The sequence below is a fragment of the Phyllobates terribilis genome, unplaced genomic scaffold (genome assembly GCF_046119375.1).
Source record: "Phyllobates terribilis strain yellow unplaced genomic scaffold, ASM4611937v1 Scaffold_2__4_contigs__length_985480577, whole genome shotgun sequence".
Classification (NCBI taxonomy): Eukaryota; Metazoa; Chordata; class Amphibia; order Anura; family Dendrobatidae; genus Phyllobates; species Phyllobates terribilis.
The window spans coordinates 878,008,301-878,034,838 of NW_027362762.1; the positions used below are offsets into that span (position 1 = coordinate 878,008,301).

At 44.1% G+C, this 26,538-nt stretch overlaps 1 protein-coding gene across 1 annotated transcript in view; it reads right to left on the minus strand.

The window, feature by feature from the left end:
* Positions 1-11,311, minus strand: part of DCBLD2 (discoidin, CUB and LCCL domain containing 2) — a 90,742-nt gene extending 79,431 nt beyond the window's left edge. The window contains exon 1 of the mRNA XM_073668107.1: positions 10,986-11,311. Coding sequence (XP_073524208.1) covers positions 10,986-11,088 — 103 coding nt within the window. The 5' untranslated portion in view covers positions 11,089-11,311. The remainder of the gene's footprint in view (positions 1-10,985) is intronic.
* Positions 11,312-26,538: the final 15,227 nt, after the last annotated feature.

Sequence of the window (26,538 nt, forward strand, 5' to 3'; positions counted from 1 at the left end):
TTACTTTTCATGGTAAGGGCACTAGTACTTATGTCTAAGAGCAGCTCTCCAGCCCCTCCCCCAGCAGGAAGTACCAGCATAAGAGTGTAAAATAAGTGTTTTTATTTTAGCGGAGGCAAACATTCAGATTGAGAAGGGACAAGTAGTGGTCAACCCATTTAATGGAAAAATTGCAACATTTTAGAGTTTTGGATGTTTTTGACCTTGTATTGAAATGATCATTACTAGGGATGAGCGAACCCGTTGAAGTTCGGGTTCTGGTATCTGACCTTTAATCCAAAGTTGGGTTCAGGTACCAGAACCCGAATCCCATTGAAAACAATGGAGACCCAAGCTTTGGATCAGGATAATCTGTCTCTCGTCCGGACTTCCCCCGGAACTCTGAACTTCTAGCACCAGACAAATGTCCAATACGAACACAGAAATTGGACATGCCTGATTGACATCTCTACTGACCATCGGTTGGCCAGTGTCCCCATACATATTAGACTTCAGTCCAACCTGTTGATATCAGCGGGTTTGGCCGATGTTAGTCTAATGTGTATGGGGATCTTTATAGTCCCTTTATACACTGCACTACAAACACTTGTTCGTTGGGTGAAATTATCTTTTTGGTCTGCACATCATCCTGTGTAAACAGGAACGTTGGGCCACCAAGAACAATGGCAGGCGACGGGCACTGAATGCGACATTACTGATGGATCTGTGCACACATTGAATGCAGTGTTTCGTTTTTACTTTGAGAGCAGTAACCCCCTCCTCCCTTGTTCCAGCAGCTCCATTACTGCAGTGCTGAGCTTTTGGGTGTTTTCTCACATTGTCTATATATTGTACAAGCTTCCTCCTTTCATTAAACAGTGTCAGAAACTTGCGGCAAACTTACAAGAAAAAAAAAAATGTAGGGAGAAATTCCAACATCAAGTGCACAGGGTCTGAATCATGGGCTTCACCCAGCAGATTGAGGAAAGTGGAGCAAAGTCCAAATGCTGACCAGAAGAACTGGGCACAGCTGCAGGCGCGAGCCTGAGTGACTCCACAATCTGATATGTTTCCCTTTGATACGCGTGCTGAATAATGCCAAACCAGTTCACGACGACGCACTCAAGGGGCTCTGCCAACTCCTTGCCTTTCTGACCCGAGTGTCAGCTGGCTCCAGGGCTCGCCCCATAACTGCTGAATATGGAGTTTACTACGTGTTACATGAGAATCACAATGTGGCCAAACAGACTCCCAATATCACAAGTTTTGGGGTTTAGTCCCAATAATGGTTTAATCTTCATTACATATTACTTAACCAAATCTAAAATGTCGCTTTTATAAATCTGGCAATGTTTTTTTTTTTTGTTCACTGTTCTTGATCTTTTTAGTTCTAACATATGGCCACCTCTTCCCTAAGTGTAAATATATACTTGTTAGCCAAAGGGGTTTGGTCATCAGCACTTCTCTAGGAGTCTTCCTGGGAATCAAACCCTCTTGCATAACCAGATCAAATTTACATACAGTGAACAGGGGATCATATCTCAGAAATAGAGAGGAGCAGGAAGAGAAGGAAAGCCAAGGCAAGATTCAGAAAAACAGCAGCATCTACACAAGATAAAACAAACAAAATTATAAGTCACCTTTAAGGGCGACTGTGACAAAACAGCTTCTTAATCAGCCAGACGTCTAGATTTGTTAAGCCAAGAGAAATACATTCACAAGTAAACACAAACAAGAGGGACAAGAGGATGTGAAGCGTTCTTCACATGCATTTCCGCATGCGGGTTGACAAGCGCTTTCCAAGCGATTTTAGCATCACTTGGAAAGTGCTTGTCAACTTGGTCACATTATATAAATCCATGCAAACAGCATGGATTTATATAGTGTGACCCGAGAGAATGTCAAAAAATAAAAAAATAAATCTATACTTACCCTCTGATGGCCCCCGGTGTCTTGCTTCGCTCCGTTCTCCCTTGCCGGCAGCAGTACACTGAAGGACCTGCCGACGTCAGCATCGCGTGACCCGTCACATGACTATGACGTCAGTGCAGGTCCTTCAGTCCATCGCGAAATGCTGGCATGCGAGGAGGAGCGCACCGCGGGCCGCCAGAAGGTAAGTATATATTTATTTTTTATTTTATTCTTTTTTTTACAGTTTTCTATGGAACCCAGGTCCGGAGGAGAGTCTCCTCTTCTCTAGACCTGGGTACCATCCGCACATTAGAAAGCATGGAATCCGCATCTACATATACAGTGATGCGTAATCCATGCGTTCTAATGCAAGTCAATGGCAGCAAAAACACAGCGATTCCGCAAAATAATTGGTAGTGCTGCGTTTTTTTCCGCAATGATAATCCCCAGCGTAAATTTCCGCAGCTTGTGCACAGCACATGCGGATTATCATTGGGGAACATGGCAGGCCTTCTACCATGCGTTTAAGCGTTTCTGCAGCATATTTGCCGCTGCGGAAACGCTTAAAAAACTCATCGTGGGCACACAGCCTAACAGAATTGAAACAAGAGAATTGAAAGACTTTATAAGGAGAATCAAAAATCACAGACTCTCTTCAGACCATCAGCTAGCTTGGTAGCATGGCTTTATCCAAAGAGACACAGATTTGGATTCTACATGATTCCAGCCTAAGGGTATATGGTCCTGACTGGAAAGATACGGACCTGCTTCACTGAGCATCAGAGAGCCCATGGATACATTTGGGGAGATCAGGTTGGGCCGATGAAGTTACCTGGCCCCATGGACCTGTTGCTTGGGGTTGCCAGGTGGGACCCTCAGGTCGCCTGGAACTCATGGAGACATTCGGAGAAGCCAGATTGGGACCAGCTGGTCATCTGGCCCCATGGAAACTCGGAGAGGCCATGGTGGGACCCTTGGGTCTCCTGGGATTGTACCTCGATGCACTGTCAGCTTCCTAAGCTTGCCGCTACCTTCTCTCTGTGGGGGCCCGCAAAAAGCGGGGGGGGGGCCACTGGTTGAGGTAGTCGGCCCTGGAAGTCCCAAAGTCACAGCTGTTCGATCTCAGGTGGGCCAGCAGAAGGGTGAGGATGTGTAATTTTGCACCATCTTGATAGAACAGTCCCCGCAAATTATCTGTTTATTGCCCGTTCTGTGGTTCAATAAAGTATTGCCACACTGTTTTACCCTCACCCTGTGTTGTCTGAGTAGTATTACATCCACAGAAGACCCCGGGTCTTCACAGCGACCATTTCAGACATGTTTTAGTCAACACTGACGGGTCCTCTGCACTTTTTTTTTTCAGTAAGTTATTAAAACAAACTAGCCAGTCTTTATCTTCCAGAGAGAGAAGGAAAAAAAAACAATATTAAGGCTCATGCAGATGTGTACGCAAATCGGTCCAAGCATGGCCCGGCCGAGTCTCTACCGATTGGAGTGCGACAGCCTCATAGAAATATATGTGTGGCCAGTCCGTGCATTGCGGTCTGAAATCCACGGACATCTGCATGGGCCCTTATAGAAAGTTGGCCACGAGTTTTTTTTATGGATGGCACACCAAGGTTCCCCGCCCGCCAATCCACTATTACCAGCGATGACCAAAAGTTCTTGGATGCTGCCCAACACAGCAGACCTGTGAAGACTATAGTGGTCACGGCGGAGTATTGCTGATCCACCTCGTATTCATTTGAACAGGGTGCGGGATCAGCAGTCTCAGGCCATGGCCGCTTTAAAAATGTCGGAGTTGCTGTGTTCCGCCCGAATTCGAGAACGTCCGGTCGTCGCCGGTAGCAGCTGATTGTCGGGGGTGCCGGGTGTCCCACCCCCACAGATCAGATATTGATGGCCTATTATAAGAATAAGCTATCAATAAAAAAAAAGTAGTGGCCAATTATGAGCAGCTCAATCATTATTGACACTTCGGCACAGTTAATTGATGAAATCGTACTGTACTATAAAACCTGAGAAAGCAGCATGACTGATCAACCCCGGCGTTTATGGGCAACACTACTGTATATACATGTAACTACTCATTAACTAAATTGTCCCTCAGGGGCCCATGTACTAAATTAGAAAGTGCAGTGTTCCCCCTTTATACTGTGAATACAATGCAATACAAAAAGAAGAAGAGGGAATAAGTGCGTATTTTAAAAAAAATCCATTCGTTGCTTGATAAATTGTAGTAGTAAATAGGTGGAGGAAGAACAAGAGAAAGGGAGTAATTCTGCAAAACATTTTAGCCTTTGTGTTTTTGTCCCCATTCACACATCCATTTTTAAGCATGTTAAAAAAAAAAAATAAAAAAAAAAGTGTGCCACTTTTTCGCGCATGTGAAATAAAGACGATTACTGCCAGGACGGAGGGCAGACACTGAAGCTGACGGAGTCACTGTGCACATTAAGTGATGGCTCTGTCAGGGTTTGTCAGAAACCTTGGAGTACTGTACAAGGGTGATTCTAGCCCTTCACATGTAGAAAAATAAAAAAAATTGGGGAGATTTTTTCAAGCTTCTTCTAGCAAAACTCAATGAAAAGTGGACAGCACTAGGATGTCACGTATGTGCTGTCAGACATTTTTATGGGGTAAAAAAAAAGTTAAGGGGAAACGTCCAGTCATTATGGCAACAATGACCGGCCCGACCTTGGGTCTTCTGACTTAACGAACAGCAGCATAGGTATATATGATGCACTTAGCCACAGTTGGGCCTGGAATTGTAGACATAATATGGAAGAAAAATATGGTTGTAAACAAGGTTTAAGGCATATTGGTATCAGAGCTGGAGCTCTTGCTCAGGACCACTGCATTATGAGCCAGCCCTAAGAGCGGCTGTAGAAGATCGGCTCCGGTGGACCTGGCTATCCTTGTATTATATAGAAGGACATTCATTCGCATAACCTTCCCTTGTAAAGAAAAAAAAAAAAAAAGCTGGTTTGGTTTCCCTGGGTTGGAGAAGCTGCTCCATATGCCGGCCTACAGTTTAAGGAGGCTGTCTCAAAGATGATAATCCCATAGGGTCACAGTCCACATAGACCTGTGACCTGGGGCTGCATTTTGCGGCTTCTGTAGTTTTTTTAGGACACAGAAGAGAGCTGCTGACTGTAGAAGTGAAAAAACATAGTCTCTCCAGAAGACACCTGTATAGTGGCAGTCCCATGACAAAGGCGTCACAAAAATGGTCAGAAAACAGTTTCTGTGCCAGCTGGTCCCTAAACTAAGGGATGGACAGATGGGCTAACGTACAACATCCCAGTGATTATCCTCCTATTTACAAATGGACTAAAAGCATGGACGGGTTATGCAACAGTCGCAGGACCCATGGGACATAAGGACTCAAAGGCATTTACAACTATGAATTATCAATGTTGGGATGAAAATTCCAGGATGCTGCTCCCCCATCTTCCAGAAGAGACTATTACTGATACCATTATATGCATTGCTGATATGCAGGTCATTCTGTGATCTTACTACGTGGGCTACCTTCTGGGGCTCATGCACATAACCATGTAATCGATTTATGGGGTATTGAAAAAGAAAATTATATATAACACCTACAGAATCCCATGAGCCATACTGCACCTTAATTACACAGAGGTAATCATTCTGCAGCATGACGGAGGTGTTCTCAGAAGCAATGTTTCTATATATATCTATATCTGCGTTCTACAGGCTTAGTGGATCCTGAAAATTGTTTCTCAGAGCCACTCAATAACTGTGGAAGAGACATTATTGGTGGCCACATGTCAAGGTTGCGCTAAAGTTTATGACGTCACTACTTGACACTTTATGCAAGGAGTAGGTAGGGCCATCAGCATCGCTACAGCAGATATATTAAAATAGCAGAAATTTGTACAAATTGCACGGCAAATCTACACCAATTAATCACTGAATATCCACAAGATATAGGGCACGCTGCAGATTTGAGAATCAGCGGCATGACTAAACTCAGCTGATTTTTTTTTTTTTTTTGCTGTGAATCAATAGATTTTGCTTAAACCCCTGTCAATGGTGCTGCATTCAGAGCCACGACATAAGCACCACAAAATAATGCAACACTTTTTGGATTCTTGCCAGTCACACACAACTTTATCCCACCGGATTCCACTTCAAATTACGTACAATCTGTGTTTTGCAAGAAACCGGACGATTTGGCCGCTCTTCCTACAGCCAAGTTATAGCTCCTAAAATAGTTGAATGACAGCAAGTCGCACAAATAGTTTAAGTTGTGTGACTTGTTTGTGCAGTCGTGTGGCTAAAATTACAGTGTAGCCTCAGCCTAAGGCTTGATTCACACATCCATGTCACCGCATGAACAGGACGCGGGTCTCCTGCCACAACCCCAACGGAGTTTGGGTCACGAGACCTGAGGCCAGTCCATGAATCACGTTCCATACTCGCGTTATGTGCTTTAGGTGATGTTCGCATTTCCATTTAAATAAAGATCAGCAACGGCGATGCAAACAATGCCGAATGTGTGCAGTCAAACAGACTGGAAATGGATATCCGTCCAACACAAAATACCGCAGGTAAAGTAAAATCTAACCTCATCCACAGCAAATTGAACTGTAAAGCCAGCGATGCGATCAATGGATGCTATGCTGTAAAGTCAGAGCTGTGTAATTTACAGCCCTCGCTCCGTCACTTACATTCATTGCTAAGTATATTGCACAATGAATGTCAGGTTAGCAGATTAACCTTACAGGAAACATCCGCCATTATCCCACAGACTAAAGATACATCCACCTGATCAGACCATGAATAACTAAACCAAGTGCACGGTGGGAGAACGACCATTTTTCCTAAAGTTCCAGGACAGGTCCAATTTCCAAATTACCCCTACTGGTTGGTGTACATAGAAAACAGCATTTGCATTAAAATTACAGATGCTGGACTGGGTTCACACTTGCGTTCGGAGTTCTATTTCTGTGCAGTGATGGATCACACTTCTATCTGGCACCTGATGGACGAGTTTGGTTTTGGTGAACGTTACCTGCCTGACTGCATTGTGCCAGCTGTAAAGTTTGGTGAAGGGATAATACCATGGGGTTGTTTTTCTGGGGTCGGCCTAGGACTACTAATACCAGTGAAGCGAAAGCTCAATGCTTCAGCATACCCAAGTCATTTTGAACAATTGTAGCTTCCAACTTGAATGGCCCCAAAGAGCCCTGACCTCAACCCTATCCTAAAATACCTTTGCAATGACTGGACAAAAATTTGCACAGAAATATTCCAAAATCTTGTAGAAAGCTTTCCCAGAAGTGTGAAGTGTTATAACCACAACTCCGTATTAATGTGATGTCCTAAAGGGAGATATAGATGTCATAGATGGACGTCCACCACCCCTCTACGAGCCTAGTGGCTTCCATCATGCATCTTGGCCAATGCTCCTTCCCCAGCATTATCTGATGAATGTTATATATAAAAAGTGGATTCACACACAAATTATAATTTTTGTGGAACCCCTTTCACGCACGGCCAAAAAAACAAAAACCTGCTGTGGATCACCAGCATGGCCTATCAGTTGTAGAAATTTCTTCACAATGCAATGAATGAAATTTGCACTTAAACTCTACATCAAATATTAACATGTAAACCTGCATGTAAGAAAAGAGGGATCCCTAATGAATACTGGGGCATAACGGACTCACACGGTGAATGTGCACATACAGTGACAGGGCTGGGACACATGGAGATTGACTGTGGTTTTTTGCCTTTGAGACGCCCATTTTAAATAGAGTTTCATACTTTAGATGGCTGATTCCAATCTGCAGAAATGTATAGGACATGTTTTTGCAGAAACAGACACATTGATCTATGAAATAAACAGTGACAGTGAGAAGGATCAATGAGAGGAATAGGCGGCCATGAGAGGTGGCGAGTTCCCCTTCAATGGACGTCTTCAAACAGAAGCTGGACAGACGACATCTGTCTGAGATGGTTTAGTGACTCCTGCATTGAGCCAGGGGTTGGACACGAGGACCCTGGAGGTCCCCTCCAACTCTAACATTCTAGGATTCTATGAAATGATGAATGGATCAAAATTGGATATTCAACAAAGGCCCCATACACATTACAATAAAGTTACTTGAACCCCTGATTTCAACGAGACCCGATAGACTTCTAATGTGTCATGAGAGACAGGGCTGTGTAGTCGGTATGCCAAACCTCCAGACTTCTCAATTTCCATGTCACCAACCCCGACTCCCTCATACATGGCTCATGTTTAAGTGATAAGTTTACTGCAGCGCAGATTCATCTCCGCTAAAAGTCTAGACCCTTAGATCAGGAATAGGACAGACATTTATAGGACATTTCATAACTTTCCCAGATTCTTATGAAAAAAATATTCCCCACAAACTGCATTGAAATACTGTACCCAATGTATTATATATTTTAGGAGTCGGTCCATTTTATACCAACTTCGACTCCACAGCCCTGATGAGAGATCCCAACGGTCACCGAACAGATGATGTGGGGGGAGAGAAGGATCAAGCTTAAATTGGAAAAACCCAATCATTTTGTTCCTAGGTTAGAAAAGTTGCTGCCAAAATACCAAAAAAATTCAATACAGATCAGCGTTGGCCATCAGGAAAGATAGTTTGTGGATGATTTAGTAAAATGATGACGATAAAAGGGAAGCTTTATTCTTTATTAATAGGATTAAAAGAAAAAATAGACATAAGGAATCAGCTTTTTTCTTTTTAAAAGGGGGCGATTGGTGAATATCTTATTGATCAGTAATCAGGGACATGCCACAATAGGTTATTAATTGGGTTATTGCCTGCCAGACAAACCTTTCTATGGCGAGCACATCCTTACATACTTCATGAATAAAACATTGTACAAGTTACCAATCATCGCACTAACTGAGAAGTGCGGATAATCGGTGCTGCCCTCCCCACGGAGTACGAGAACTCATAGCAGACTGTCACAATCTGCGCACAGACTGAAGCTGAGAAATCAATACCATCCTACAGTAAATCTACTTTACTTGTTAACCAAGTTGACTGGCGACGATTCCTTGAGGGTCAGCACGTTTGCTACTAGAAGTCAATGACAACATTGCAGAGCATTATACCGCTGTCACTTTGTTCCTGTAACTCAGGCAGTAATAAATCCATCCACTACTTGAAACGGTCCTTAAAAGGGAAATCCCACTTTGATACATCATTTAAAAAAATATATATATTTCTTTGACATTTGAGTAATGTGCTTCCCCATCTTGACAGCTCCAGGACAGCTTAACGACAATGCACGGCTCCATAAGCCCCAACCGGTCGTGAGGCCCCGTTCCCAGACTTCTCTTTGTCATACACATGCACTGAATTTGCTATGATCTGAACAATTTTCCAATAGAAACCTCATCTGACAGCAGCAAATTCCTGTAGGTTTAATATTTCCTGTGCCCTATGTGGAAAATTCTTATCGGATGGCAGCTATAACAATGACAGTCAACAGGGAGAAAACAAGTCTACAAAAAATATTCAATTTATCATTGAGTTTTGTAGTTATTTCCATTTAGATACAGAAATCATTGGTAAAATATCCAACTATGAGTTACTTAGCAAAATATTCTTTATGGCCAGCAGAAAACTTGTAGCACTTTACAGTAAGGCAATGTTCACATCTGCGGCGCGGCATAGGATCAGATGGACAGTAACTGCACCGTGTAATAAATGGGGTATAGTAATGCCCACTGGGGATGCAAGAACTCACAGATTTTAGGCCTGTAAACTAGTAAATGGCACACAAAAAAAAAAATTTATATATATATATATATATATAAACACCATAAATCACAGATTGGGATATAAGACAAAGATTAGAGGGATAGAAAGATGTCATTTACAGTCAACACTACCACGCAATGGAAAAAAAACAAAAAACATTGTTCTAAGGGGGTTTAAAGGTTTCAACAGCCGCAAGAGAGTAAAGGGTTAAAAATGGAGTGGGAAGCACAAATGATAAAATGTAGAAGACATTATAGACATGGAACAAATATAAGAATCTGCTGCCGAATAGACCAGCAATGATAGAGGGAAAGCAGCAGTGATATACACAAAACATATATACTAATAAACGTCATACACAATCTCCGATCCATAAATGTACACTATATACAAAGATCTATATGTATTACATAGACACAAACATAAGGGAAACACAAATGATACAGAACGCATTACACATATGTAACATAGTATAACAATATGCTGTAAGGGCAGAAAGTAACGACAGACGGGTCACCTGTGCTGCGATATACACACATATATAACATATACAAAATACTCATTGCTGAAAGTACATATATTATATAATACACACCAATATATAATCTCTATAAACTTATCACAGGCATCAGGAGATGTTATCTGCAGTCAACAACTGAAAGACCATTGTTCTGAGGGGGCTTGACAGAGTTCAACAGCCCACCAAGGAGCACCAATAGAGGAGAAAGGGTTAAAACCACAAATAGATTGACTCCCCTGTAACACATATGATAACATGCTGCAGTGTAGAATAATGATACGGTGAGAACCCTACTGTAATATACACAAAAATGTAAAGAATATCCTCTGAAAGGTCCAGAAACATAAACCCATGGACAGAAGTATACAGAGTATACACAACAGGTACACAGATGAGGATTGTTCTACACAAATCACTGCTGATATAATACATACACTGTGGACATGTCCATATTAGATCGATTTACATAAATATATGTACAACATACATCTGTGTACACATCTATTACAGTGATAAGTATGTACACATTAATATATACACACACACACACACATATATATACACACATACAGTGATAAGTATACATGTGTGTGATATATTAATATACATACAGTGACACGTGCACAGATATACATTATATATAAGAGTGGTAAATATATACATACACACATATATATATATATATGCACAGTGTACACACGCATACATTGATATATATACATATATGACACAGACTGGTCGTATATCCGCACAGTGTGCACACGCACATACTCTCTCCCGGCCGCACTTACCGTTTTGCGCCCCCGCAGACCGGAGCAGCAGTGTGAGGACCCAGCCTGTGAGCAGCAGCAGCGGTGACGGGCGGCGGCGGCTCAGCATCCCCCCGGTGTCCATCCCAGCAGCCGCGGCCGAGGTGAATACATGCTGGGCAGCGGGAGAGCGGATCCCACACTGCACTGATCACAGCGGATCCTGGCAGATCCCGGGAGCGCGCACCACTTCCGCCGCCGGACTCCCGTTAACCCCTGCTCTCCTGGAGCCACACAGCTCTCTGCAACAAGTTTTCTCAGCCGCCGCTGCTGCCTCTGTCCGGCGTGTGCGGGGTTAAGGGGAGGTCTGAAGAGCTGATAATCACGCCCACTCCTGATCTCTGAGTGGGCTGTGTGGATACCCCCCAAAATGGAAGAACCCCCCCACTCACCATGTGTGACTCCTCCCACTACACATGTCACGTCCACAACCCGGAGTGTTTACTGTGTGCACACGTGTCTGTAGGATAGTGTCCCCGCACATGGCTGCATGGGGTCAGCGCTGTGTGGGGTCAGTCCTGTATGGGGTCAGTGCTGTGTGGGGTCAGTGCTGTGTGGGGTCAGTCCTGTATGGGGTCAGTCCTGTATGGGGTCAGTGCTGTGTGGGGTCAGTCCTGTATGGGGACAGTGCTGTGTGGGGTCAGTGCTGTGTGGGGTCAGTCCTGTATGGGGACAGTGCTGTATGTGGTCAGTGCTTTATGGGGTCAGTGCTATATGAGAACACTACTGTATGGGGTCAGTGCTGTATAGGTGCAGTGCTGTATGGGGTCAATGCTGTATGAGAACACTACTGTAAGGGGTCAGTCCTGTATGGGGTCAGTGCTGTGTGGGGTCAGTCCTGTATGGGGACAGTGCTGTATGTGGTCAGTGCTTTATGGGGTCAGTGCTGTATGAGAACAATACTGTATGGGGTCAGTGCTGTATAGGTGCAGTGCTGTATGGGGTCAATGCTGTATGAGAACACTACTGTAAGGGGTCAGTCCTGTATGGGGTCAGTGCTGTGTGGGGTCAGTCCTGTATGGGGACAGTGCTGTATGTGGTCAGTGCTGTGTGGGGTCAGTCCTGTATGGGGACAGTGCTGTATGTGGTCAGTGCTTTATGGGGTCAGTGCTATATGAGAACACTACTGTATGGGGTCAGTGCTGTATAGGTGCAGTGCTGTATGGGGTCAATGCTGTATGAGAACACTACTGTAAGGGGTTAGTGCTGTATGGGGATATTGCTGGAGGGGACAGTGCTGTATGGGGATATTGCTGGAGGGGACAGTGCTGTATGGGGACAGTGTTGGAGAGATCAGTGCTCTATGGGGCTAGTGTTTGAGGGGTGTAGTGCTGTGTGGGTCAATGCTGTATGAGAACACTACTGTATGGGGTCAGTGATGGCGGCGAACAGTGCTGTATGGGGGCAGTGCTGTATTGGGGCAGTGCTCTATGGGGTTAGTGCTGGAGGGGGGGCAGTGCTGTATTGGGGCAGTGCTCTATGGGGTTAGTGCTGGAGGGGGGTCAGTGCTGTATGGGGGCAGTGCTCTATGGGGTTAGTGCTGGAGGGGGGTCAGTGCTGTATGGGGGCAGTGCTCTATGGGGCCAGTGCTCTATGGGGTTAGTGCTGGAGGGGGGCAGTGCTCTATGGGGTTAGTGCTGGAGGGGGGAGGTACTGTACATGCAGGACTATTCCCTGATACCAGAGATATAACTCCTTGTAGTGGAGACCATGGATTCTGGTAATTGCTCAGTCACAAATATTACATTGGCCACAAACCAGAAGTGATACAATAGGGCACTTACTGATTGGCAGCTCCACATCCGGTTGCCATAGATCCATTACCATTATCCAGCGGACAAAGGCGACTCCAGAAGCGGTCATAGTATTTAATGGTGTCACCATTTCTAGAGTTTCTTTTTCCGAATTTTTGCATTTTTGGCTCATAAAAAAACACCATGAATTTTGCCATTTCTTTCGTGATTTTGTGTGGCGTTAGGCCAGATTTTTTTGTGTGAAATTTGCAGTGGAAAATCTAAGTGTGGCCTGTGGATTACCGCCATCGGTCCACATAGAAAGATCATATCTCCGTAAGCTGCACAAAAAAATGCCGTATTTCAACCAGTTTTATGCCGGATATTTGTCCCTAAGGTTACGTTCCCAGATAAATTTTTGACGCTGGTTTACCATAAGAAGTCACCAGTGTTATACATAGCACATGACACATAAAGAGCTTCACGTAACGCCTCTAATAGAGACCAGATAGTAGGGTATGTGAAACCTTCTCTGCAGGGCTGGGTTATTATCAGGGGGCATAATGATCGCGGTTGCAGAAGGTGCGACCGTGGCCTGTGCAGGAGACGAGCCGCCAACGCCTATTCGGCTGAAATGTATTGCGACGCAGAGACCCACCGGCTCCCTGTATTGCAATACACGTCACCTGCCAATCAGAGGCCCGGCAGTTGACGTCGGTATGCCTGTCACGGGTAGTGCATGGCAGTGACGTTATGCGCTGACTGTGTCTGGTGCGCCAATGTCAGCTTCCAGCCTCTGCCCCTGCTTTGGAGGAGAACACCGCACATCGTGGCAGCGGGGAAAGGTGAGAAGGATCGTTAATTTTATTTTTTTTAACGTGTTGGAAAAGAGCAGCAGATAGGAAGGGCGCAGGATGGGGGACATTATACCAGGAAGGGGCCCAGGATAAGGGTCATTATACCAGGAAGAGGCCTAGGATGGGGGACATTATTACTGAAAATGCGGCCAGGAAGGTGGACATTATACAAGGAAGGGGCCCAGGATGGGGGAAATTATTACAGAAAACGGGCCAGGATGGGGGACATTATACAAGGAAGGGGCCCAGGATGGGGGACATTATTACTGAAAAGGGGCCCAGGATGGAGGACTTCATTTCAGGAAGGGGCCCAGGATGGGAGACATTATTACAGGAAAAGGGCAGGATGAGGTACATTATTACAGGAAGGAGCCCAGGATGGAGGACATTATTTCAGGAAGGGGTCCAGGAAGGGAGACATTATTACAGGAAGAGGGCGGAATGAGGGACATTATTTCAGGAAGGGTGCCCAGGTTGGGGGACATCATTACATGTAGGTCAAGCATATATGTTTTTATAGGATATAGAATACTACAAGGGGCCATACATTTGACCAACATGCAGGTGGGCGCCCAGGTATAGTTACGCCACTGCTTATTATAGTGCATCTGTTAGACATGAAATTAAAATCATTAAATTGTCTCCAAACCAGAGGTTAACCTTTATATTAACATTATTGCAGTGTATTACTTACTGGCAGTTAATGCAAATAAAGCTTTATACTGTGCCTATTCCTGAGATCTGTTGCATCACTTTTGATTGTTTTCTTTTGCATTGCAATGGGAGAGAAGGATTGGACAGTTGGAATTTCCTCTACCGATCCTTTTGTTTTCAGGGGAGAGGAGTTTGAAAACAGATGAACGCTCGGCTGTGGTGAATATGCGACGCCTCAGTTCTCGAAAGAGCCCCTTTTAGTTTTGAGTTTACCCTGGGTGTTGGGGGACTCGGTGTCGGGTCCTATAATGAAGAGGTGGGATGTATCCGTGGCCCGGACCCGACCCGTGCTCAGGGCCGTCACATGAAAAGGAAGATGTTGAGGGCTCGTCCGGGTTTGAGTGGCTAATTTAACGACTACGCCACCTGTGGTGCCTGGTGAAGGGCCACCAGCACCGCTACAGTCCGCTGAGGCCCGGTGGCATGGCGGTCAAAGTTCTCACTGCTCCCCACAGGCGGAGCAAAGCCTCAGGGCAGGCAAACAGGAAAGAGAGGGGGTAGCAGTGCGGGGAGTACGGGCACCGCGTCGCATGGTATGGCGCATAATGAACAGTCCGGAGGCCATAGGGGTGAACTTCCAAGGCTTTACTCACTTAGAGATGACAGCGGGAAGGCGACTCCCTGCTCCCCGCGGAGTCCTGCGGCCACCAGGGATGGGGGTCCGACTACCTCCGAGGAAGTCCAGTGTTCGGTAGCGACCCTACACCAGAGTGTTCCTGCACTACAAACTTCACCCTTTCCCGTCTGTGCGTGTGTAGATAGGCCGGGTCTCCCTCTGAGCTCCTCTCAGGACTAGAGCACAGGTGGCAATTCCTCTCCATCCGATGCCCGGAGGGATCCTCAGGGCCTAACCGGGCTTTCCCGTCCAGGACATGAAGTACAAGGTCGGGGGCCAGTACCCCTCTTGCAGCCGGAATCCCTCTGACTAGATCAGCATGGCGAGGACAGGTGGCGTACTCCGCTCCGTCTGCATCCTCCCCGGGACCCATTTGCTGGGGAGCCACACTCTAAAGCTCCCGGGCCTTCTTGATCCTGGTCCTGGGCCGGGTTGAGACATTCCTTGTCGGCAACCTACCTCTCGTCCCAAGGCCAGGGTACGAGGGCTGTGTCCCATACCGGTGCAGGCCCAAACAGGATCTGTGCTCCCGGAGGGAAGTCACATTACACACAGTATTTTGACAGCACAGAGACAGCCGACCGACTAGCAAAGGCTAGACTAAGGACCAGAGAAGAACCAAGATCAAAGATGGCATTCTATTAAATATGAAATCTAAAGTGTAACTTACTGGTAAGTCCTCCACCCTCACCTACTAACTGGTTCCTACTACTTTGTGTTCCCCAGTCTCCCTGTAACCAGGGGAGCAGCACCTAGTGCATACTAGCTCCCTCTGGTGGAGAAGTGTGGTGTTGGATGCAAAAGGTTAGGTCACAACTATCGCACTGGGCTTACCTCAGAGGAGGAACACTACACTCCATTAGAGAAGTGCAGCATCCCTGTGGCGGTCGAACCCTCAGGGGCGCCACAAATACTCATGTGTACGCGGGAGTTTGGGAGAGATAGCTATTTGCAGAATAAATATTTGCCCAACAGTTATCTAATACGTATGGCAGCTTAATAAATGATCGTAAGGTCACGTTCACATGTACAATATTTGGTCAGTATTATACATTAGTATTTGTAAGTCAAAACCAGGAGTGGGTTACCTTCCACTGTTATTACCTCGGGGTCTCGTGGCTAGGTGTCCTTTCCTAGGACCCGTCTCTGGAAGGCCACTCTGTCTTTTAGTCACTTGTAATCTGGATCTCGCTATCCCTTCTCTTCGGTCTCCTCTCACTTAGGGTCACCCCAGAAGGTGGCACTGCTCACCACCTTGGACCTTCTGGTCTACTCACTATGTGACTTGTGACAAAAAATCGTCACTTTCCCTATAACCTATCCCCTCCCATTCTGGGCTAGTCCCAAACATTAACTCTAACTGTTCCTATGTTCAACCTACACATATTGCCAACATAACTAACATATCTAACACACATCACAAGTCATATTACACAGTATGGTTTACATTACATATCACATCACTAACAGCACATATTACAATAATTGGTGTTTTCAGGGAAAGGAATGCGACAGCAATAGTCCACCTCCTTATAGATGAATGGTCTTTTTCTGAATGAAAGATCTTTCCTTCAACTTTTATACCAAAAAAATAAAACGCCGCCAACTTATTTTAAAGAAATGACGGCCTTTGATCTGCAGGAGGGCCTTAACAATAGTATGTCAATCCAGCCTAACAGACACCTAACGTGCTTTACCCTTGTGCCTATCTTGGGTTCTACAGATGGGGGGAAGGGGTGGTGCTGTGCCCCTATGTAATACCGATGGATGAAATATGTACACATATGTGCTTTTGGAAGAGGCCCTTGTGCAAGAACAATATATGGCCCCTTTGCAATCCAATTTCTTATCATTGAGCACAATTCCACCTGCTTTGGAGGAGGTGGTGGCCGCCTTTACTGTTGAGCCCCTCTGTGGCTGCACAGGTTGCACCAACGATATGTCCGGCCTTTGGTGGTGTCGTTATCACAGACTTGCATGCACTCTGTTGGCATGTGAAGCGCACATTGCATCGGGCTGCTTGGACTATACACCAAATGTAATAAATCTCTTCATTATGTGTATATAATTTCTGTACACAATATATTTAGTTACCGTGTTGTTCATGTTTTCTCATCCATTTGGATATGCTGTAAATAAAAATGTGCCCCTAAAAGATTTAATCTGTGAATGTAGGCTGCATAATATGTGAGATAATGGTAATATTCACAAGTTTTCCAAGCTTAAAAGGGTTGTCCGGTCTAAAACTACAAGTCTGCAGACTTGTGAATCTTCACATCGCACGCCCTCCTCGCTGTAAGGATTCTCTGTGTCGGCAGCGGGCGGTCATGTGATTGCAAGTACAGTATAGACCAAAAGTTTGGACACAACTTATCATTTAAAGATTTTTCTGTATTTTCATGACTATGAAAATTGTACATTCACACTGAAGGCATCAAAACTATGAATTAACACATGTGGAATTATATACTTAACAAAAAAGTGTGAAACAACTGAAAATATGTCTTATATTCTAGGTTCTTCAAAGTAGCCACCTTTTGCTTTGATGACTGCTTTACACACTCTTGGCATTCTCTTGATGAGCTTCAAGAGGTAGTCACCGGAAATGGTTTTCACTACACAGGTGTGCCCTGTCAGGTTTAATAAGTGGGATTTCTTGCCTTATAAATGGGGTTGGGACCATCAGTTGTGTTGTGCAGAAGTCTGGTGGATACACAGCTGATAGTCCTACTGAATAGACTGTTAGAATTTGTATTATGGCAAGAAAAAAGCAGCTAGGTAAAGAAAAACGACTGGCCATCATTACTTTAAGAAATGAAGGTCAGTCAGTCCGAAAAATTGGGCAAACTTTGAAAGTGTCCCCAAGTGCAGTTGCAAAAACCATCAAACGCTACAAAGAAACTGGCTCACATGAGGACCGCCCCAGGAAAGGAAGACCAAGAGTCACCTCTGCTTCTGAGGATAAGTTTTTGTGCGACGCAGAAAAGGTGAACAGATGGGCTCTACATGCCTGGTTCCCACCGTGAAGCATGGAGGAGGAGGTGTGATGGTGTGGGGGTGCTTTGCTGGTGACACTGTTGGGGATTTATTCAAAATTGAAGGCATTCTGAACCAGCATGGCTACCACAGCATCTTGCAGTGGCATGCTTTTTCCATCCGGTTTGTGTTTAGTTGGACCATCATTTATTTTTCAACAGGACAATGACCCCAAACACACCTACAGGCTGTGTAAGGGCTATTTGACCAAGAAGGAGAGTGATGGGGTGCTACGCCAGATGACCTGGCCTCCACAGTCACCAGACCTGAACCCAATCGAGATGGTTTGGGGTGAGCTGGAACGCAGAGTGAAGGCAAAAGGGCCAACAAGTGCTAAGCATCTCTGGGAACTCCTTCAAGATTGTTGGAAGACCATAAAGAGAGTGCCAAGAGTGTGCAAAGCAGTCATCAAAGCAAAAGGTGGCTACTTTGAAGAACCTAGAATATAAGACATATTTTCAGTTGTTTCACACTTTTTTGTTAAGTATATAATTCCACATGTGTTAATTCATAGTTTTGAGGCCTTCATTGTGAATGTACAATTTTCATAGTCATGAAAATGCAGAAAAATCTTTAAATGATAAGTTGTGTCCAAACTTTTGGTCTGTACTGTATGTGCTTAGGATGGCTTTTATGTTTTTTTGATAAAAATAGTGTTAACTAAGTACCCTATGTTATTTACATGTACTATTACATTGTACTATTAGGGAAACCCTACTGTGCTGGGGTCCTGGGTTCAAATCCCATCAAGGACAACATCTCCAAGGAGTTTGTATGTTCTCCCCGTGTTTGCGTGGGTTTCCTCCGGGTTCTCCGGTTTCCTCCCACACTCCAAAGACATACTGATAGGGAATCTAGATTGTGAGCCCCAATGGGGACAGTGATGATGATATCTGAAAAGCGCTGTGGAATTAATGTCACTATAAAAGTGAGTAAAATAAATAAATATTACTATTTACTTACTTACTATAGGGTATTTGCTCTTTTTTTTTTCTTGGGTTTTGTCTGTTAAATGGCCACAGTGTGAACGTACTCTTACACATTGCATGTATACCAGCTTATGCTCTGGCTCATTTCAAAAGGTGTAGTTTCTTGTACTTTGTACATACAGGGCCGTGGCTCCACCTTTTTGAGCTAGGGATTTCATCTATATAGCTTTCCATGGATGAATGTCTGAAGTCAGGCCCGTGTCCTAATCTGCCATTATTCACATGGAGGTCGACTGAAACAAGGTGAGGTTTTAATACTGGAGAAAGGATAGGACTGTCCTGATTGGGTACACCTTGTCGTGTTGGGATGGCTTTTAGACTTTTTTAATGAAAATAGTGTTGACTAAGTACCATATGTTATTTACATGTACTATTTACTTACTGTAGGGTGTATGCTCATTTTGGTTTTCTAAGTATGTGATTTGCAGACTTCCAGTTACATTCAGACTAGACTGCATCCGGCCTCGCTCAATACACTTGCATTGAGCGAGGCTGCTCTTATCTAGTTGGCATGTGATTGCATGTATAAAAATCATATACTTGAGGTCATGTGCCTGCCGCTCCCGGTGCCAGCATTGGAGAATCCTCACAGCATGCACTGCGCGCGATGTGAGGATTCACAAGTCTGCAGTCACATAGAGTGACTGCAGATTTATAGCTTAATACGGACAACCCCTTTTACATTTCTGAAATATCCAAGGCCCAGGAGTATGAATAATTATATAATACCTGTAATTATAGTTCAAGGACAGTGATTTTCAGGTGCTAATTATTACCCGTTTATCAGCTTATTATAAGTGAAAGCAGCACAGTGCACTCCCTATATGGGATTTATTGCCTAAAACTGAAATAATAAGAGTAATATGGTGCAATGTGATTTAAAGAATCTATCTGGGCTATTTTTTCTGTTACGGACATAATGTTTCAACAGAGAGTGGGTGCTATGTGGCTTAAACAACCGCAGATCGGTAACATTATTTGCTGATCTACTGTCCTTTAATGGCCTGTTTACACGGGCAGATCACACTTCAGGGTATTACAAAGGATCTACTGTCCTTTAATTACCTGTTTACATTGACAGATCACACTTCAGAGTATTACAAAGGATCTACTGTCCTTTAATAGCCTGTTTATACAGGCAGATCGCACTTCAGGGTATTACAAAGGATCTACTGTCCTTTAATAGCCTGTTTACACGGGCCGATCGCACTTCAGGGTATTACAAAGGATCTACTGTCCTTTAATAGCCTGTTTACACAGGCAGATCGCACTTCAGGGTATCACAAAGGATCTACTGTCTAATAGCCTGTTTACACTGGTCGATTGCACTTAAGGGTATTACAAAGGATTTACTGTCCTTTAATAGCCTGTTTACATGGGCAGATCGCACTTCAGAGTATTACAAAGCATCTACTGTCCTTTAATAGCCTGTTTACACGGGCCGATCGCACTTCAGGGTATTGCAATTGTTCAGACTGTCCAATGACACCAATAAAACGACAATTCTAAAGGGACATTTCAGACGCCCGTTCTTGGGATTGGTGGCTTCCCAATAGTTGGACGCTCAGTGATCAGCAAGATATTATCTTTCTTGCAAATAGGACATACCTCGCTAAGTTGTAAATTCTCATTTAATGCTGTCTATACATGTAACAATAGTCAAGAAAAATGGCCAAAATCGGTTATTTCGGCTGACTTTTATCTTGCATGTGGACAGCTTTAGGTAATGAGCTCAGACACAAAACCTAAACAACATTCAGAGATGCAAAATGGAAGTGACTCTCTGGTGTGATTGAGGCTCTTTATTTATCTGTTCTGGATTCAGCTGTTATCAGACATATTTTCTATATTCTCCATGTGCAGAACTTTCTATCACTGCTTGTGTTGCATTTTGCCTTTACTCAATTAATTAATTAATTCTGATCTGTATTATTTACTAGAATTTGGGCATCACCTATAACACAGTAAAGCTCGCTCTTGTAAAGACAGGAATCATGTTTTAACGTAGTTCATTAGCAGCCAGACACAGCAATATCTACTGTGAACACATTCGCCAAGAAGTGAGATGTCAAACCACCACCCCACACCACAGGCTTGGACAGATTGCGTTTGAGTCAACACCCAGAAATTGAGAACTGGATGATGATTTGATTATATTTGCCAAGATCTACTCCATTTCTGGCCAGATCTGTAGGATTTGCAGTTAATTAAACTCTTAAAGCCCCAGGCAAATTTATTCACTAGTCACGCATTGCAGTGGAGGTGCAGATATGAAATATAAGGTCTAAAATCGGTGAAATGAATTTCACTGTGCTGCAAACATTTACAGTAATTTTTTTATCTGTCAGTGCCCTACTTTTTAGGATGATATTTAAAGTGTTTTTTCCATGCAAGCCAAATATTAAAAATGAATACATTGTTGTATTAGGCAAGGTACCACGATCACCCAGCAGCCCATCTATCCTGGGTCCCTGTAGCTCTGCTTCTGGTCCTGTGCTCCACAAAGGACAGTGTTTCCAGATCGGTGGAGCAGTGTGTTAAGCAGGACACCTTTAATAGAAAGTTGTATTGTAAGTATTCATTCATATATTGATTAAGCTTAATTGACCTGAAATAATTAAAAAACCTTTAATAATATACCTTACTATTCATTCATCAGGCATGTCAAGTAAATGCTTTCCGATGACACCCAACAATCCCACTGACACCTGGCAATTCCACTGACACCCGGCAATCCCGCTGACGCCCAGCAAACCCGCTGAAACCCAGCAATCCCACTGACACCTGGCAATCTCACTGACACCCAGCAATCCTGCTGACGCCCGGCAATCCCACTGACACCCGGCAATCCCGCTAACAGTCGGCAATCTCGCTGTGCCCGGCAATCCCGCTGACACCAGGGAATCTCGCTGACGCCCGGCAATCTCGCTGACGCCCGGCAATCCCACTCATACCCAGCAATCCCTCTGACATCCGGCAATCCCACTGACACCCGGCAATCCCGCTAACAGCCGGCAATCCCGCTGATGCCCGGCAATCCCACTGACACCCGGCAATCCCGCTAACAGCCGGCAATCTCACTGTGCCCGGCAATCCCGCTGACACCAGGCAATCTCGCTGATGCCCGGCAATCCCACTCATACCCAGCAATCCCTCTGACATCCGGCAATCCCGCTGACACCCGGCAATCCCACTGATACCCGGCAATCCCTCTGACATCCGGCAATCCCGCTGACGCCCGGCAATCCCGCTGAAACCCAGCAATCCCGCTGACACCCGGCAATCCCCTTGAAACCTGGCAATCCCGCCGACACCCGGTAGTCCCGCTGACACCCGGCAATCGCACCAATAGGCTGAAATATTCTCCGATAGCAATATACAAAACAGACCACCACAGCTTTGTACCTTGTGGCATTTAGCATAACATTTCTTAAGGTATATTTACACTGCACGATTATCGTGAACAAGTGACCTTGAAATGCTTGTTTCATGAAAATCGTACAATCACCCGAAGAACAAGCAGAACGCTCTTTCGTCAGGTGAAATAATTTTTTTTTATTCACAAAAGATTTTTGTTCTCGGTAGTGCATCATTTCATTCTGTGTAAACTGGACATGCGCTGCCGAGAACAATTTCAGCCTGTGTGCACTAAACGATCTATTACATATCATTCTGTGTGCATCTAAAGCCGGATCAGCCTGAGTAAACAGGCCACTCAAGGGGTGGTCCGAAGTAAAAAAGAAATTTTCATCCTAAATCCCTATCTATTTAGTGCCATAATCTAAACTGTTTTCTAATATATTTGAATTAAAAATTCCCTATCCTTCCCTCATTACACTAACTGCTTTTTTTTCACTTACTTTATGATGGCGCTTCATTTGAGAGTCCTAGTGCATGCTGGGATGCTCAAACGAAGCGTCGTCAGGGGGCAAAGGCTGCAGTCACTGTCATTGCCTCTCCCCATCCCTGAAACAAAGCGTCATCAGTGATGCTCATTTCAGGGACTGTGCTGTCCCTGCGCGATGTGCATAATGACAGTGCACTGTGCGATGTGCGCAATGACAGTACACTGTGCAATGTGCACAATAACAGTGCGATGTGCACAATGACAGTGCAGTCTCTGTTGCTGGCTCAGATCAGCAGTAACGAGCTGGTAAGCGAGCACATCAGAATACCCAGCTTGCAGAGACCAGTGACGTCACTTGTGAGAGCGGCACTGGTCTCTGCACACTGGGTATTCTGACAGTGCGATCTGTTGCTGGCTCATAACTACTGATCTGAGCTGATGAGAGAGTGAGCTGTCATTGTGCACATCACGCTGGGACTAGCCCAGCACTGAAATGAGTGTCATTGATAACGCTTCATTTCACGGATGGGGGAGAGCCTGTGGCAGTGACCTCAGCCTCTGCCCCTGATGACGCTTTGTTTGATTATCTCAACATGTACTGGCATTCTTAAACAAAACATGATCAAAAAGGAGTGAAAAAAAAAGAAAAGCAGTTAGAGTAATTGGGAAAGGTAGGGAATTTTTAATTCAAGTATTTTAAGAAAATAGTTTAGATTATGGCATTAAATAGATAAGGATTTAGGATGAAATTACTTTGGGCTTGGAACCAGCCCGTTAAAGGAAAGCCATCCGGCCAGCATCGGTCTAATAATCTTCACAACAGAGGCTTGGATGCAGTTTTTCTGACCTATGCAATCCGTTTAGCTTAGCCGCTTGGTGTATTGCGCACTGGTAGATACTGTAAAGTGGAGCAGGTCAGACAGTGAAGTTTTAAACCCCCTCATCACTGCTCTCTGCCCAGAGGCTATGGACCATCATAAAACAGCAGGCAAGCTGGTAGAAAGGCCATGAAGAATGTAAATTATCCTGGTAACTTAAGGTATATTTGTAGGGAAAAGCTGGTAATGCAATTCCCTGAAATTCTTCTAAGAAAACATTGAAACAAGATGTTTTACTAGCAACAAAACAGCAACAAATCTCATAATTATATGAACACAGGAATCGTATAACAAATGCCACATAATAATCTACTTTTACATTATCATTTAAAGGGAAGCTATCGTAGAAAATGACCTATTGATTAAATCAGGTTTTTGTGTTACATATATTTAAAAAAAATGTCATTTTTTCCACATTGCAAGGTTTTTTTGTTTTTTTTTATAAAAAGAGAAAAAATAATAATTTTGCAATTTTCACACTGGTCAGTGAAGCTTTTTTAAGCTCATATTTCCTGCCCTTTCAGGAAGCATTCATAGACGTTTTCTTATCACCAGAGGCAGTATAAGAATGACAGGTAACACCTCTATACACAGCTGATAACACAGGATCCATCAATCACAATTGGCAATGTCAGAGCTGACCTCCTCCCTCTCCCTTCACAGTGATCTTTTACCCATGATACTTCAATACAAAAGATAGGGTTTGGATCTGTCCATTGTGGCTATGTACATGTGTTGTTTCCTGAAACAACAGGAAGTTAGAGTCTAAGTAAAACCCCAGTGTGAAAATTGCAAGATTTCCATTTTTATACACTGGTTGTCTGATGGCAACCAGATACTTTCTACCCTGAAACACTGCGTAGTTTTAGAGTAAGCATCCTTTGAAAAGCCTGCAAGGGACTACGTGCCTGGACTGACAAGTCCATTCTGGTCCTTGTTCGTTTTCTATCTGCCTTGATCCCTTTGACTGACAGGTCATGTACGGACATAGGCAGAAACCTGTCAATCAATTGGAGCGTGTTAGAGAAAAACCGGCCAAGATGTAGAAAGTCTACAGAAGATGAAGTGATTGAGAAAAGACATCGCACAAAAAGGTATAGTGTAGATTTAAATGAATTGGCAACAAAAGAGGTTAATAGAAAATGTCAAGAATCGTTGGAAAGTGCAGTTGAACGGAGCAAAGGGGGGCTCCCACTAATGTTAAAAAATGCACAACTCTTCATTTTTTAGCACAGGTGATCTATATCAGCAGATAACCAGTGCCATAGAGAAAACACTCCAATCTGCAAAACAGGACAAAAATTGCTGAGAAAAACATTGCTTGGTAAGATGAACCCAGATTTCTGTTGCATCGTGCTGATGGGAGAGCCAGAATTTGGCACTAGCAGGATGAGTTAATGAACAATTCATGTCAGATGTGAACAGTTCAGGCTGGTGGAAGTATAATAACACCCTGAGGTCACTAATAACTGTGGATGGTCATTTGCACAGTAGGGCTTTCCTAAGCATTATTGCTGAACAAGTGTCATGGGTGTGTCAGGTGTTACAGTCTTTTGGGATCCAGTTGTAGAAGTTCATTGTGCTTGGCTCTGCAGGCACCTTCTTGATCTTTTTCTCAGTAGTGTTGTGATGTCCTTCTCCCTCTAGGATCTAGTAGTGACCTCTACCTTCTGCTGCTAATTGACACACCCTTGCTGGATGTTTAAATACAGTTAGGTCCATATATATTTGGACAGAGACAACATTTTTCGAATTTTGGTTCTAGACATTACCACAATGAATTTTAAACAAAACAATTCAGATGCAGTTGAAGTTCAGACTTTCAACTTTCATTTGAGGGTATCCACATTAAAATTGTATGAAGGGTTTAGGAGTTTCAGCTCCTTAACATGTGCCACTTTGTTTTTAAAGGGACCAAAAGTAATTGGACAGATTAAATAATTGTAAATAAAAGGTTCATTTCTAGTACTTGGTTGAAAACCCTTTGTTGGCAATGACTGCCTGAAGTCTTGAAATCATCACCAGACGCTGTGTTTCCTCCTTTTTTGATGCTCTGCCAGGCCTTCACTGCAGTGGTTTTCAGTTGCTGTTTGTTTGTGGGCCTTTCTGTCTGAAGTTTAGTCTTTAACAAGTGAAATGCATGCTCAATTGGGTTGAGATCAGGTGACTGACTTGGCCATTCAAGAATATTCCACTTCTTTGCTTTAATAAACTCCTGGGTTGCTTTGGATTTATGTTTTGGGTCATTGTCCATCTGTAGTATGAAACGACGACCAATCAGTTTGGCTGCATTTGGCTGGACCTGAGCACACAGTATGGCTCTGAATACATCAGAATTCATTCGGCTGCTTCTGTCCTGTGTCACATCATCAATAAACACTAGTGACCCAGTGCCACTGGCAGCATGCATGCCCAAGCCATCACACTGCCTCCGCCGTATTTTACAGATGATGTGGTATGCTTTGGATCATGAGCTGTACCACGCCTTCGCCATACTTTTCTCTTTCCATCATTCTGGTAGAGGTTGATCTTGGTTTCATCTATCCAAAGAATGTTCTTCCAGAACTGTGCTGGCTTTTTTAGATGTTTTTTAGCAAAGTCCCGTCTAGCCTTTTTATTCTTGATGCTTATGAGTGGCTTGCACCGTGCAGTGAACCCTCTGTATTTACTTTCATGCAGTCTTCTCTTTATGGTAGATTTGGATATGGATACGCCTACCTCCTGGAGAGTGTTGTTCACTTGGTTGGCTGTTGTGAAGGGGTTTCTCTTCACCATGGAGATTATTCTGCGATCATCCACCACTGTTGTCTTCCGTGGGCGCCCAGGTCTTTTTGCATTGGTGAGTTCACCAGTGCTTTCTTTCTT